Here is a 14,417-nt window from a genome sequence, read left to right as displayed (position 1 = left end):
GACATACTATGGAACATTCCAGGCAAAACAGTAACATCTGCATGGCGACAAGCGGGTGAAAAGGTACGTAGTGCATGCTGTTGTTTAAATATAAAGTTAAAATGCACACGATATGGGTGGATGACATATGTTTTTTTGTCATTATGTTTTTAAATCAAATTTTCTGTTTTAGTTCAAGTTTTTGGAAATGTTCGCTTTTGCCCTTCCCTAAAAGCCCCCCTCTGCAGCAGCTTTGCCTTGACTTGATTGCCTCTTGATATCATGTTTCAGCGACACTCCTGTCCTCATCTCATCCACTCTTGGGTCTTGTGCCAAAGTCAGCTCCATCTGCTCCTTCCTCTGGCACTGCCACACTGAAGATTATCCACCACAACTCGGCACGCAACTCAAAGCAACTCCCCCTCTGCCCAAAACACAAAAGACAAAACAGATCGGTCAGGTCAGTGTGTGTGACCTGAGCCAGACAAAGACCAGGAGCGACCTACAACTGCAGTCTGTGTGGTTATGTAATAGCCAAAAGTTTGAGTGAGGATAGCTGCCTAATGGGTTGAGGCCTTATGCCACAACTTTCCATAAAGTATAATTCATTATATGTTCCAGTGGTTCTTTCAGCTACTGGGTTTCAGAGTGGGGAAAAATATGCGCTGTTGCCATAGAAATGAACAATTCAAAACAGTATAAACCAGAAACTGCAGCCCATGAATACCTGATTTATGAAGAAAACGCAATTGTTCTGTGGTTAAAGATGTTACACTGCAGCATGAATTTGAGGCTTTAGGAGCTCAGCATAATCTCTGATCTATTATTTCCAATCCAATCCAGAAATCTTTAATACTTTGGGCTACAGTGATGTGACTATTGAATGAACCCGAATGTAAATCACCTGTTCATGTGTTCCCTACCACCAGACCAACTTACAAGTCACTTCTGTTGAGAGGCGACCCCTTGTTCACAGTTTACATTATTTTTCCAGTAAAAACAACTGAATCTGAACAGATGCAAGATAAATAATGCCATATTGTGTATCATTCCAGACAAAGCAATAACATCTCCACGGAGACAAGCAGGTGGCAGACCCCCCACCTGAAGTTACACTGTGCAAATTTGTATAGAATAAACCTCTAAATCCCAAACAGGTGAGTCGTACGAGAAAAAAGTTTGTGAAGAAATAGCCCTCTAACCACAATGCATTGCGCCAGCCCCTTGACATGTTGATGGATTGGACCACACTCCGGCAGCTGGACTGGAGGTTTACAAAAAAGGTAACAAACACATTTAAATGTTTTTTCCCTCTTACTTCCTAAATTGCCGTATGATTAATTATTCAGGACAGTCCGCTGCTGTTCCCGTGGGCAACACAACATCTGTCATTTATTTAAAGAACAACAAAATCGCAGGGAATCAAGTCACTAATGCATTATGGCTTCATGTTTCATCTGGAAGTCTTGGCACACCTGCTGTTTACAAAATAGGGGATGAAATCGTCTTAGAGAAAAATGTTATTATCTGGTGCGTCTCCTATGGGAGGCTACACGGTCCAGCGTAAGGCTTTGTTTTGGGATAAGACAAGGAAATGCACAGAACAGAACAAAGGAACAATGGTGTTAGTAATGAAATGTGTAGTGTTTGGTAAATTACCCAACGTTACAGTTACCTAAATGGGCCAATACCATTAAGTCCTGTATGCTTACTTATGTAGTGCAGTGATATTGTTACATCTTATTGTTATCACATGTTTTTATTGAAGCCATGTATTTTCACTACAATAAGAAATGGAGAATGATAATATTTTTATTTGGAGGATAAGCCCTTTCAAATGCTATTTCTTAACCTGGAATGTTGTATAGCCTTAAATTTGTCTGTCTTGTATTTCATTGGTTGCAAGATTTAAGTTTTACTTTCCCCAGATTTGACCTTGTCCCAGTAGCATCACCTACTTATCCACATGGAGATAGACAAGTTAGATACCTTTAGGATGAATTATTACACATTTTTATTCAGAAATGATAAATAAACCCACTAGTATACTATCTATCAGATCATATTTTGTAATGTTTCACAGTGAATTTCTCTATATGGGGATGCAATTACTTAAAGATATGACATACAAAGTCAGTGAGGTATAAATAATATATAAAAAAACACATTTAAATTTAATAAATGGTTAGGTTTCCTCCTTAAATATAGGGATGTAGTGCTAGGATGTGTTCACCTGATGGACCAAACAGACAACACGCCAAGGCTGTTTTCAGACACATGTAAAAATACCAGTGCCCTTAAGACTTTTATGATGTTGTTGCTCCGTCTGGCAGCCAGGGCCAAGGTCTTTCAGTGGGTTTTACAACTGCAGGAGACACTTTACACCAAAATGCCACAGTCTCAAATGACACACAGACAACCATTTAATTTTACAACTACATTTATTAAAAAACAAAACAAAAAGTCGACCGAAACAAAAACAAAGCAACAGGCGTCCCATTGGGGATGAGACTGTTTTACAAAGAGACATTTTCAAAGCAAAACAAACCAGCGAACTGTCATCTAGCAGCATCCAAATGTTGGAATCTCCGAAATCGTCCTCATTTATATATTTAAATATATATGTGTTTTTTTGCCCTGGCAAGCTACACACTTACTTTACAACATACACAGAGCTCTTATCTCTCCTTAGTGCAGAAAAGAAACAATAACCCTTAATAAAATAAACAACTTTTAGGTTAAATAAGCTTAAATAATAGTGTTAAATACAAGACACTTCTGTGGCAGATATGTACATGAAAAAACACATTTGGCATTGTAGTTGTGGTTCACTGGCGCTTGCTCTAAAATGGTCTAAAAACACTAAAAACGTCAACATTTCACAGCCATACAATTACATACACAGCATTCATTCACAAAATTTGTATCAGTGAGCCACAGACAAGGCATGTGTTTAACAAGAGACCCAAAGCAAAGAAACAATCCATTTACAACCAAGAGTTTTAGGCACAGTCTCTTCTGTTTAGTAAATACACATCCCATTCGACTGCTTTGTGCTAGCGTTTTGTCTTTTTCCAAAAATCCACAGTTTTGTTACTACCACTTTTGTTATTGCTAGGACATCATGACAGTGAATGGAAACTACAGACAAAATAATCACGCTTGTGTTGAGAAAGGGGAAAAAAAGCACCTTCGAGAAAAAACTATTCAAAACATTTCACCGACCCTTGCGCTTACAACACTGAGGAGACATGGAATAAGGAGGAACAAAAATGGTCCAAATATCCAGAAACATCAAAATCCAAAAATAGGTCTTAGTTGTAGCTACATTCTTATGTTTCAATCCACAATACTTTTCTAGACTCCTCTTGGTAAGTACCACTACTTCTTATCCAATACATTCATCCAATTTCCCATTTTTTAGTCCACTTTCTTGCTCCTTGCTTGGGACAGTGTGCGCAGTATGATACAGTATTTGAATGTACATTACAGTAGACCGACGTGACAACAGCAAGTAGGTAGATTCTTCTATATGTAAATGACTAAATTAGCTTTACATTCCACTAGAGATGCCAAGGAAAAGATCCAGGGGCGTTTTCAAGTCCTCGTAAGAGCTTTCGAAAAGGTTGCCATGGTAAAGAGGAGAATAGATCCAGATAGTTCAAGTCTTCACCAATCAGCGGCTAAGCTACAGTCTCCAAACGGCTAGTAGTTTAGTAGTTATTCAGATGTTTGAATTTGTTTATAGGTGGTAAAATGGCGGTGTTTTTTTTTCTTCATGGTTTCTTGTCGATGGAGTGAAAGAACCACTCGGTGAACTTCCTGAGCTGAGCAGCCGCAGTCTGGCTCTCTTCCTGCAGGCGCATGTTGTCCTGTCTCAGATGTTGGACCTCCTCTTGTAGCATGGCCTTGTCCTCTTTCTCCTGAAAAGCAAAACAACAATCCACAGTTAATAATTAATCCATCAATCAACCAATCTTTTTTTTAATATATAAGTAAAAGGCCTATATTATGCAATTTTCTATTTATGTTACAATATTGTTTCCTCATCACAAACATGCCTGGAGCTGTGTTTCGTTTCATTCACATGTCTAACACACAAACCTTGAATATTTACGCTGATTTCTTCCCTCAAAAAAAACCCCAAAACACTCTGTTCCACCTTGTGATGTCATGTGGTAATACAGGAAGTGCTACACTGTGTTTTTAAACTCCATACACCTTCACTAGAATCATTTGGATGATTTCAGACTGGAATTACCAATCTCTACTGAACTAAGTCTAAAAGGTTGCTGTTAACTTGAGGACTACCAGTTCATGACATCACAAGGTGGAACAGAGCATTTTAAGTTTTGGAGATGGAGACAAACTAATAATAGAGTTACTCAAAAGTGTGAATGAAAAAGAAAACACAACTCCAGATGTGTTTTTGAGAAAATAACATTATAACATGGCTTAAAGCTCACAAGAGTCAAACTTGCATAGTATAAAAGGCCAATTTTAGCACACTGTTAAAATACAAGAGATGCAAAAAGAGATTATTAATACGCCATTTGAATTGGATTTGGAATAAATAGGGCTGCAGCACTGTACAAAATTGGCTTAAACAAAGCAAGTGTACTGTTATATAAAATTAATTGGAGGATCACAGATTTCACAGTGGTAAGTGAGTTTCATCGAGCTAGCCCATAAGATTTTCTACTTTCCGCTGAACAACAAATAATGTACTCAAAAGGTTCCACAAATACAATTACTACTAAACTACAGGTACTACTTCTATACTACATTCAATACAGCTGCAAGTACTGTTTAAAACTTTGGTGCAGCATAGTATATCTCCATTGTTCTAGCAACACACTTTACATACAAAATGCTCAATCAGTGTCAGGATATGAAGCAAAAGGGACACAGTGGAGATTGATAAAGGGCCTATTATGAACACATCCGTCTGTTCGTCTTCAGGCCTGAGTGTAAATGGGAGGCGTTAACTGGCCTTTCCCCTGCAACGATTAAAGTGCATTTCCTCTTGTGTGTTTTAAGCGCATTAGCAGAGGTGGGGAACCGTCGGGCTGGGGCACAGAGCAGAGGAAGCAGGATATTAAATTATAGAGACAAGTTTGCATCATAGCGACCTCCGGGCATTAATGTTACTCACTGCGCATTTGACAGTGTGACAGACAGACTTGAAAGAAGTCCCCAAAAGAACAAACACGAAGTTCAAAATGTGACAGTACCTTTCGGAGGTCATTTTGGAGCTGCCGCAGGATGACCTCCAGCTGGTTGACTTTGCCAGTGAGTGAAGAGGGAGGGCTGAGGAAGAGGAGGAACAAAACATTTAAAAATATGCCACAAACATTAAAAAACGTATTTGTATGCAATTAAAAGCATACAATTTTATAAAAGTTTAAGTAGTAACTGACAAGACAACAGGGAGAGTTGGAAAGTGCTCTAGGCAAGACAAGGCAAGTTTAAATATAGAACACTAAAACATTTTAGTTTATATATTTAGTTTACATACTAGGGATAGGACGAAATTTCATGCCACAAGATCTCAAGAGATAAAATTTCCACAATATTGTGTAAACGTGGAAAATGATCTCCAATCAATTTCACTTTTTTATAGCACATTTTATAAACTGAAATGCTTCCAAAGTGCTGCACAGAAAACCATTAAAAACAAAGAAATAAACAATTGCTCTACCAGTGCTCAGAATAAAACCTCAAACAATAAATAGTAGCTCATCAGTAGATCTCATGAAATTGAGATGTTTACAGTTGGATCAGACAAAACTGACTTGAGCTCTTGAGAAGCCTTAGCTCCAAAAATAATTGAAACAATGACAGAAATATTTCATAGAATCAAAAATTGTGTGGCCAACTGTGGGAATTGTGACTTGTCCGATTCCTAATACATACGTTATTGAACTCTAGTAGCTCTACAAGGACTAACATAAAACTGTCCATTATAATAAAGGTAAGAGGTGTTGAGGTAAAGTAAATGGTCTGTTTAAGTGCATCAAAAGGCCATGATATTTCAGATATAAAGCAAGAAATGATCTAAATCCCAGAAGGTCATATGTAAATACCAGGTATGAATACATTAAAACAAGTAGGTCAAGTTGGTCACAAGTGCTTCATATACAGAGGCAATCAAAAGCGCTCTACATTTCAATCTGTAATTTCAACCTCAGTAATACAGTTGTTTCTTGATTAAAAATACTAAGAGGACCTATCAGAGACAATTTATTATTATTAAATTAGTATTTTTTAATCAAGACACAGAATAGTTTTCGGATTGAAGATGCTGTTCTTCAATCAAGACCAAACTGTGACAAAATCATTGCATTAGCATATTATTGCAAATGGTGAATAAAACTTACTCCGAGTCCAGCGCTGCGCCTTCAGCCTCCACCACTCTCCTGGTCAGCTCTTTGGAGATCTGCAGAGCCTCGGCCCGCTGCATGTCCGTCATGGTGCAGAAAGATGCCACACGCTGATCTGGACAAAACAATGTCAGACAAAAGGTTAAAGATGATACAGGGATGAACAAGCAAGCAAAAGGCTAAGGATAACAGAGCAGAAGTAAAGAGTGATCACATGCACACATTCATACAACTACAATCCACGCTAGGTTGAAATATTACAGCTTTGCAAGAAAAAAAGAAACAAATGTACAAACAATCTGCATTTCAGGTTTAGTCACAATTTGGCAACACCATACTTCATATTAATTATCAAATGCTAATTCATGAGTTTCAGGCAAGTAGGATGATTTTGTCTTCCCAATGTGTTATGTCTTGCAACAGTCACTTTGTATTGGCACCATGCTAGCAAATGTTTATTTTTGACGATATTTTCACGTTTCGTGATAGGTTTAATAACTAGCATTTTAAATAATGTTAGAGCTTTGGGATAGATTAGATCAGGGGTCACCAACCTTTTTTAACCTGAGAGCTACTTTATGGGCACTGAGTCATACGAAGGGCTATCAGTTTGAGACGCTCTTCTGAAATAACACATTTTCTCAGTTTGCCTTTAGTTATACATTATTAATAATGATAAATGATAATCATCTTTGTGAACACACTGATCATGTTGCACGACACTGATCACATTAATGATTTCTCAAAATAATTATCAACAATGAGCAAGGAGGGAAACATATCAGTATTCAGCACTTTAACTTTACTAATCTTAGTAATTGTTAAATTTCCAAATGACACTTACGGTATATCACTACATCTCATAGGAAAAGTGTCCCATTTTCACTATCCATTGACAAACCTTTTTAACAAAACATAAATAATATACATTGCACCATGTTTCATAAATTTATCAATTATGTAATGTTAAAGAAAAATAAGCTTACATATTTTTAAATCAATCTCGGTTGCGTTGTGTGACTTTTTCACCGGTGTCGTGAAAAAAGCCTGTTGTTTACCCAAAATGAGATACGCGCAGGTTTCTTTTACAGTCTTAAATCGTTGTGAAAGTGATCTCTTAATTTTCTACCATGTTTTGGAGGAAGAAACTGCATTCAGCGCATCCTCACAGCGCTCACGAGCGGAGCACTGGTTTTGTCACGCGCACAATACTGACCGTTGAAGTGAGTAGGTCAAAGGTCACCTTAACTTATCTATCTATACTTCACGTATAATGAACATATGTTTAAGATATTGTCATTTTTAAATCTATATAAACGCAAGGGTGATTAAAAAAAATAGCAACAGAATAAAATAAAATTTTAGATGCAGCTCATTAGTGAGTTGTGCTATTTTTAGAACCAGTCTGCGGGCGACTCATGTGGGGCTTGGGGGCGACATGGCTCCCGCGGGCACAGTGTTGGTGACCCCTGGATTAGATAGATTAGAAATGGGTTGTGGCAAAGCAAAAAAAAAAAAAAAAAAGACCCCTTACTAGGTTTAAAAAATATATTTTGACAATATAAGTTGTGAAGAAATACAATTATGAAGTAAGAATAACATTACTTGAATGCAATTTTGACTAATCTATATACTTAAGTTTATTGAGTGATTGAATTTAATTTTCTGTAAAAGAACAGAAGTTTTTGTAAGGGGACAAAAGACAACATGATGAAAAGGGAGCATTATGGGGACAGTTAAGGGAGTTCCCCAAGGCTCAGTAGCTAGACCCTTTGAGTTTACACTGACAGCTGTTTAACTGGTAATGGACCGCTTCGCATTGAGCTTGCAGCCATGAGTCACGCTTATTTTACCATATTAGGCCCTTAAGCCCGTTTGAAGCCCCATGGAAAACCCAAAAGTTGGCGTTTTACACTTGGGGACTGCTCAGTTAGTTCAAGGCTCTTCTTCTCAAGCCCCGTCGGTCTGATACTTAAGATACCAGGATCTGCATATGCATGGGAGAGATTAAGGAAACCCCTCCATTAATTTAGTCCCAAATGAAAGCTAATCCACTCCAAGACAAAAAGATGATAGAGCCCGAAGTGAGAGAAGACGTCATTTACATATGAATGAATATTTTCCTCATATTCTGCGTCACGAAGATTAAAGACTTTGAGGAAAGCGGCTTGTCATTTTAGCGTGACCTGCTGTTCAGATTTACAGGACAAACAAATCAAAATCTGAAAAAGGAGGATTATGTTGAAATAAATAGTAATAACAAAAAATAAAATAATAGTAATCATAATAGTTGCTGGAGAATGTCTGTATATTTAAGAAGGAACATAAAAATATCTATAAAACTTAACTTGTTACTTGTACATTTTGCAGCTAATCAGTAAAATAAAAAATAAAATAAAATAAAAAAAAGTCTGTCAGAAGGCACAGCATTGAGGAAATCTTGAGCATCAGTTAATTAAACAACTAAAATAAATTTAGGCATGTGGTTATGCGATTTTATAAAAACCTTTGACTCTTCAGAGAAATTGCATATTGTTGACCAGATGGGCATTATTTTTCCTACTATTTTTAGGGAACAAGAAAAACATTTGGGTATTGGCAAACGCAAAACAAAACCAAAAATGTTTTTGTGTAAATTTGAATTTTAAAACCATCTGTCACATTTTGTTAAAGGTTATGTTTGATGTCTTGAATGTAGTCTTATGCGTTTTTTTTCCTTCATGACTATATGAATTTGTAATTTGTAATTAATGTTTGAAATTTTAAATGTGAGCACTAAGGTTTTGGTTGGTGCTTTGAGCCTATTTAACCTGTCTGTTTGCATCAATGTAGTAAGCGGTCTCCAAGGAGTCACATGACCAGGCTTATAAACGCCATAAAATGCTTTAGCTCTTTCTATCGCGGGTCTAACCACCACTGCCTAAGCACACATGGCACAAAGGCAGCCGGGAGCCTCTCTCTGCTTGGCAACCACGCTCTAGTTTACACAGCGCTTTCTGGGCCAGTCCTGCTGCCCTGACAACCCATGTTCGGTTGCCAGATAAGCTTTGCATATCCACTGATTTCACCACACTTAAATAACCCCGCGGCAATGATCCATAGTAGAAAAATGAGCATCAAGAAATTAACCTATTTGGAGTATTCATTAATTATGCTTACTGAATAGTCACAGGCTGCACTGCTTATAGGTCTCAGGGGTCAGGTTGAGTTCAAGTGAAAAAGCTTGTGGCATGATAAGACTTACGTGATGCATGGTGACGTGAGCGATCAAAATGTGCTTACAGCGAATGGCAGCAAAAAAGACCGCAAGGGATAATGCTAACGGTGATGTAGGTAGGGACTGTTTAATATGAAAAATGCATAAGTGACAGAAAAGATGACTTACTTCGGGGGACCACTGCATTGTCTGAAAAAAGACAGGAATTCCTAAATTATTTCTACTTCTAAGACAATTGCCTTATAATATTGCTACACAGCCTTCTGCATATTTACACAAAGCCACAAATGCAGAAAGCTGAAATGACCAAACTATTGAGGACCCAAAAGGATAAAAAAAGTCTTCCCAAGAGGTGTCTTAGTGAGCTAACAGTGCCAGAACAGTCTCCATGTCTTTGCCATGGCATCACAATGGGGCTCCCAGCTAGAGGCGCAAAAAGCAAAAGGATTCCCCAGAGTAGTCCCAGCACTAAAGCTAGCAGCACTTAGAAGCAGGCACACACACAAACCTATGCATTCAAGCAGGAGGAGTGTTAAAAGGGCAAACACACACGCCAAGCAATAGGCAGAGAGTTAAGTGGCGTTGGAGGGGGTTAGGTAAGGTGCTAGCAGGAGCTCTACAGCTGGACCGGTTACCTTCGAAGGCCCGGGCCGCATCAACCAGGTGGGACCAGTCCAAGCCAGAGGCGGGGTCAGGGAGGGGCATGAGGCCGGGGTCGCTGAACTTGGAGCGGTCCGCCAGAGAGCCATCCGAAAACCAAAACTCATCTGCAGAGACAGGCATCACCCTATAAGTGTCTATGCCTGGTCTACAACAGGGGCTAAAGGGGACTGGAATTTCCATTTTTGGAGAGGAGTGGAAAGGATAGAGGTACAAAGAGGAGGGGTTTACTTGAACAAAACATTAAATAACAATAGTAAGATTCTTAAAAGTTAGAAAAATAGGGTTTAGGTGACTAGCAGTATAAAAGGACTACACAATAGCAACACCACATGAGCTAAAAGGTACAAAAATATCTTTATCTAGCGCTATATACCACATTGTAAAAGCCTTAACATAACGGGTAACCTAATAGCATTTCCCTATATACAATATTTAATCCCAACTGTTGAAAGCACTAAAGCAGACCAGTAACCTAATTTTGCATGTTCCTATAACCATGGGAACAACAATTTACCATGACTTCCATCTACTTGCATATGAAGAATATTTGCTAATCTATAAAACCTTTGTATTTCACCCCAGACTTTAGCTATGACTTCAAATTGAATCAAATAAAAGACCCGGGCCACACAAGTATCTCTCCAGTACCCATCAACAGTACTTTTCCTACTCTCTACCTCTCTCAAAACCTTGAAAGACAGTTCAATAAGCACCAAAGGCTAGAATTTGGATATAGAGCCAGAAAAATATCTTGAGGTGACCATCCTTTTTCAATCTTCCTTGGATCATAAGAGGGAGAGAGAGACCCGAAATTCCCCACAATTCCTTACAGCAATCACGAATCCATCAGGTATGACAGGCAGAAGACGGCAAAAGAAAAAAAAAAAGTCTTTCCAAAAGCTATTTTCTATCCTAATGACAGCAGTTGGAGATGCTGAGGATGGCTTTGAGATGGGATGGCGAGGACAGGAGCCAGGCAGGGACACATGGGTGAGTGAAACGCTATGCATGAAAGGTTATGACAATTCTGATGGAAAAATAGCTGCATTCATGTCATAGTAGATTGGCAGTAGAAGCAAAAGGCCAGGGAGGGCACAGAGATATCAGTGGAGGTACAATAACTTGCTTAATCCCTGGTTTAAAGTGGTTTGATTTTAGTTTTTATCTATACATAATCCTCGTCTATCAAGTCAAACAACATTACACACTTGTTGCTGTTGGTGGAATATTATGTTTTGGCAATAGCCTTCTTAAGATTATGATTTTTTGTCCAAGTGTATCTGTGCAATGCTGTGTTTTATTTATTGAAATACAAGTTTTTATGTATGTTACTTGTCTATTTATAACATATAATCCTACTTAGCCCTGTTGAGTTAGACCTGGTTTAGAACTGGTTTAGTTTTACTGTAGTCATATTTTTAGTTTTAGCCTATTTTGAAGTTATATGTTGTTTTTTTCTGTTATTTCTATGGTTTAGTCCTGGTTAAATCCTGAATTCAAACCATCTCAGTCCATTCTAGTCATTTTAACTCCCTTTTTTAATATTAAGATTGTATTCATATTTGTTTGGTTAATCATTTTTTGAAATCTCTATGGCTTTTGCACATTCAAAGTGAGAGAATAGCCCGCAGTAACAGGTGTCTGCTTAATGCACAGGCACTGACAGGCTCCTTGTAAATTCCCTGTGTCTTCTCCTCCTCCAATTAGCCGACTCTATCCAGAAGTGTTATTCAAGAGTGTGCCAGTTGGGCTAATGATATCGAAGGGACTGGAGTGGCTCTTCCACTTAGAGTCTGAATCCTGACTCTTATCTGGCGCCACAGAGGAGGGACTGATAATCCCAGAGACACATGCAAAATAAGTGTTTGTAGATTTAATTTGCTGTGGAGGATGCTGTCAACGAGCAGGAGGAGAGAAAACATCTACAGGGACATGTGTGTCCTTGAGGTGCCCCACTGTAATCTGTCATACAGGTGAATCTCAATTAGTTCAAATAAATGTCTAGTTAAATACCTTTACATGACCCTTAGATTTTTATAATTAAGGCTATGACTACTCCAGGTCTAAACCAACCACTAACTCAATTACAGATTTTGTTTGTTACCGTTAACATTCATATTCACTGAGATGCACCTGTACGTTCTCACATTTCTTTTGCAGTACTTACTCCTCAGGTTGGACGCTCCCTGGTTGTGGATCATTCTAGGAGGTAGGGTGGAGTGGTATGGTGGGGTGGTGCTGAACAGGATGTCATTGGGCATGGCTTGGTCCAACATGGAGCTGTGTGAACTGGCATACGAAGAGCACTTCCTGTTACTGCACACGCTTTCGTCTGAGAGGGTCCGGTACAGTGAGCGTCTAGGGGACAGGCTGCCCATCGCTGACACCTGAGGAAGGACAGGGAGAAAACAAGACTGTCACAATAAGAATGGGTGTCCAGCGGTGATGTTTAAAGTAAAAAAGGCATTGCTGAGGTATAAAGTTACAAAACTAGTGTTAAACCTGGTCTTAAAAGTGCACTATGTAACTTTTCTAGTTTTTGTCTCCATTGAGGACAAGCAGGTGTGTGTAGAATGTTCCATAATATGACACTAAACATATTTATCACCATGGAGACAAACAGAGCACTCCACCAGGCTAAGGTCAGATCAATGCAGAGGAGATCCTGCTCACAGTACTACTACAGTAATACCTGCAATTGAATAAATGCAAGATGTACAAGATAAACGCCATACTTTGGAACATTTTAGGTCTCCATGGACACAAGCAGGTGACAGACCCTCAGCCAGAAGAGTTACATAGTGCAGCTTTAACAACTAATGAACCCAAACACATCAAAATGGTCAAAGATTCAAGTCAAAATTGTGTCAAATTCATAAAAAAAAAAAATCCATCACTGAATCGACCAAATTCAAACAGCAGGATAAAATCAGGAAAGCGGAAGGCCACAAAACCTGGACTAGACAAACCAAGGCCAAAAACTAATTTAAAATATGAATAAATCAATTATAAGACATGTAGGACTAAACCAGAAGTGAACCAGTACTAAACCAAGTGCAACCAAATGTACTGCTGCCGTTTTGAAAGCCACTTCACCTATACTGGCCCATAGTGCCACCATTTGTTCTGCATGTTACTTATAGCTTTAGCCTTTTGCTCCCCAGGCTTACTGAAGTGGGCAGCTGGGCGGGCAAGTTGTGAACATCAGGCTACAATGACAGGAATCAATTTCACTGTTAGCTCTGAGGAAAATGTGGTAGGATCAGACACAGCTGGAGTGTGTCTGTGCGATTGTAGAGGAGGAGATGAGGAAGAGGAGGAGAAGAAGAGAGGAAGAGGAGGAGGTCTATGCAGGTGTTGACAGAGGCCACTGAGCTGTGGTCATTGAGCTTAATGTGAGAGACAAGAGAGCACTGCCCTGGGTGATAAAGCTGCACTGTGTAATATTATTGGGCAGCTAACTGTATAAAGACATCTGTGCTAAAGGGGCAGGCAAGGGCTTTAGAAGAAAACAGAATGAAGTGTAAAATATTTCCCATTTCCCATTCCCATATTTCCCATTTCCCATTCCCATTTAACTATTTTCCATTTTCTGTGAGGGTACATAGATGTAAAATAAAAATAGGAAGAAGAAATTACTATGAAAATACAATCAATTTATATTTAGTGACTTTTTATTAAAGGGGGAATATATAACTTTTCTAGTGGAGAGATGTTACTGTTTTCCTGGAATGTTCCTCAATATGGCATTCAAGTTATCCATCATGCATTTATTCAATTACAGGTGTTTTATGTATTATGATTGCGCGCAGGGTCAAACTAGGAGACAGATGAGTTGCAGTGGTTATGATTCCCAAAGCAAAAGGCCAAGAGCAATAAGGAATTACTTGCTATGGGAAAATCAGACATCTGGTACCAGCATGCCCCAAACACATGTACTATAAATAAACAAATCTTTTCTAACTTTGCTGACGTTATTTGGCTGCACTCAGTTACAGTAAAACATTTGTGAATCCTAACCTCGTGCCCTTTATGTGTGAGTTAATTACACTGTACCCAAATGCTAGAGATAACAAGGTTTCTTAATCCCAGCTGGAGAGGAGCTACCGTTTAAACATGAAAAAACCTCAAATACCATTTTGATCCGTCAGTGTCCTATTTTGCCAACATAAATA

The 14,417-nt window shown here is 38.6% G+C and overlaps 1 protein-coding gene across 5 annotated transcripts in view; it reads right to left on the bottom strand.

The window, feature by feature from the left end:
• Positions 1-2,401: 2,401 nt before the first annotated feature.
• Positions 2,402-14,417, bottom strand: part of LOC117382152 (signal-induced proliferation-associated 1-like protein 2) — a 130,052-nt gene continuing 118,036 nt past the window's right edge. For 2 of the 5 annotated variants that reach the window (XM_033979211.2, XM_055227176.1), the window contains 6 exons: positions 12,410-12,629; positions 10,215-10,346; positions 9,748-9,768; positions 6,360-6,477; positions 5,214-5,289; positions 2,402-3,902 (listed from right to left, as the gene is read on the bottom strand). In XM_033979211.2, the coding sequence (XP_033835102.1) occupies positions 3,756-3,902; positions 5,214-5,289; positions 6,360-6,477; positions 9,748-9,768; positions 10,215-10,346; positions 12,410-12,629 (714 nt within the window). In that variant the 3' untranslated portion in view covers positions 2,402-3,755. The remainder of the gene's footprint in view (positions 3,903-5,213; positions 5,290-6,359; positions 6,478-9,747; positions 9,769-10,214; positions 10,347-12,409; positions 12,630-14,417) is intronic. The other 3 variants (XM_055227174.1, XM_055227177.1, XM_055227175.1) reach the window with 2 other exon arrangements.

Source organism: Periophthalmus magnuspinnatus, chromosome 15, assembly GCF_009829125.3.
Source record: "Periophthalmus magnuspinnatus isolate fPerMag1 chromosome 15, fPerMag1.2.pri, whole genome shotgun sequence".
NCBI classification, from domain to species: domain Eukaryota; kingdom Metazoa; phylum Chordata; class Actinopteri; order Gobiiformes; family Gobiidae; genus Periophthalmus; species Periophthalmus magnuspinnatus.
Note: the sequence above shows the minus strand (reverse complement) of the source record. Positions and strands in the feature narration are given on the sequence as shown.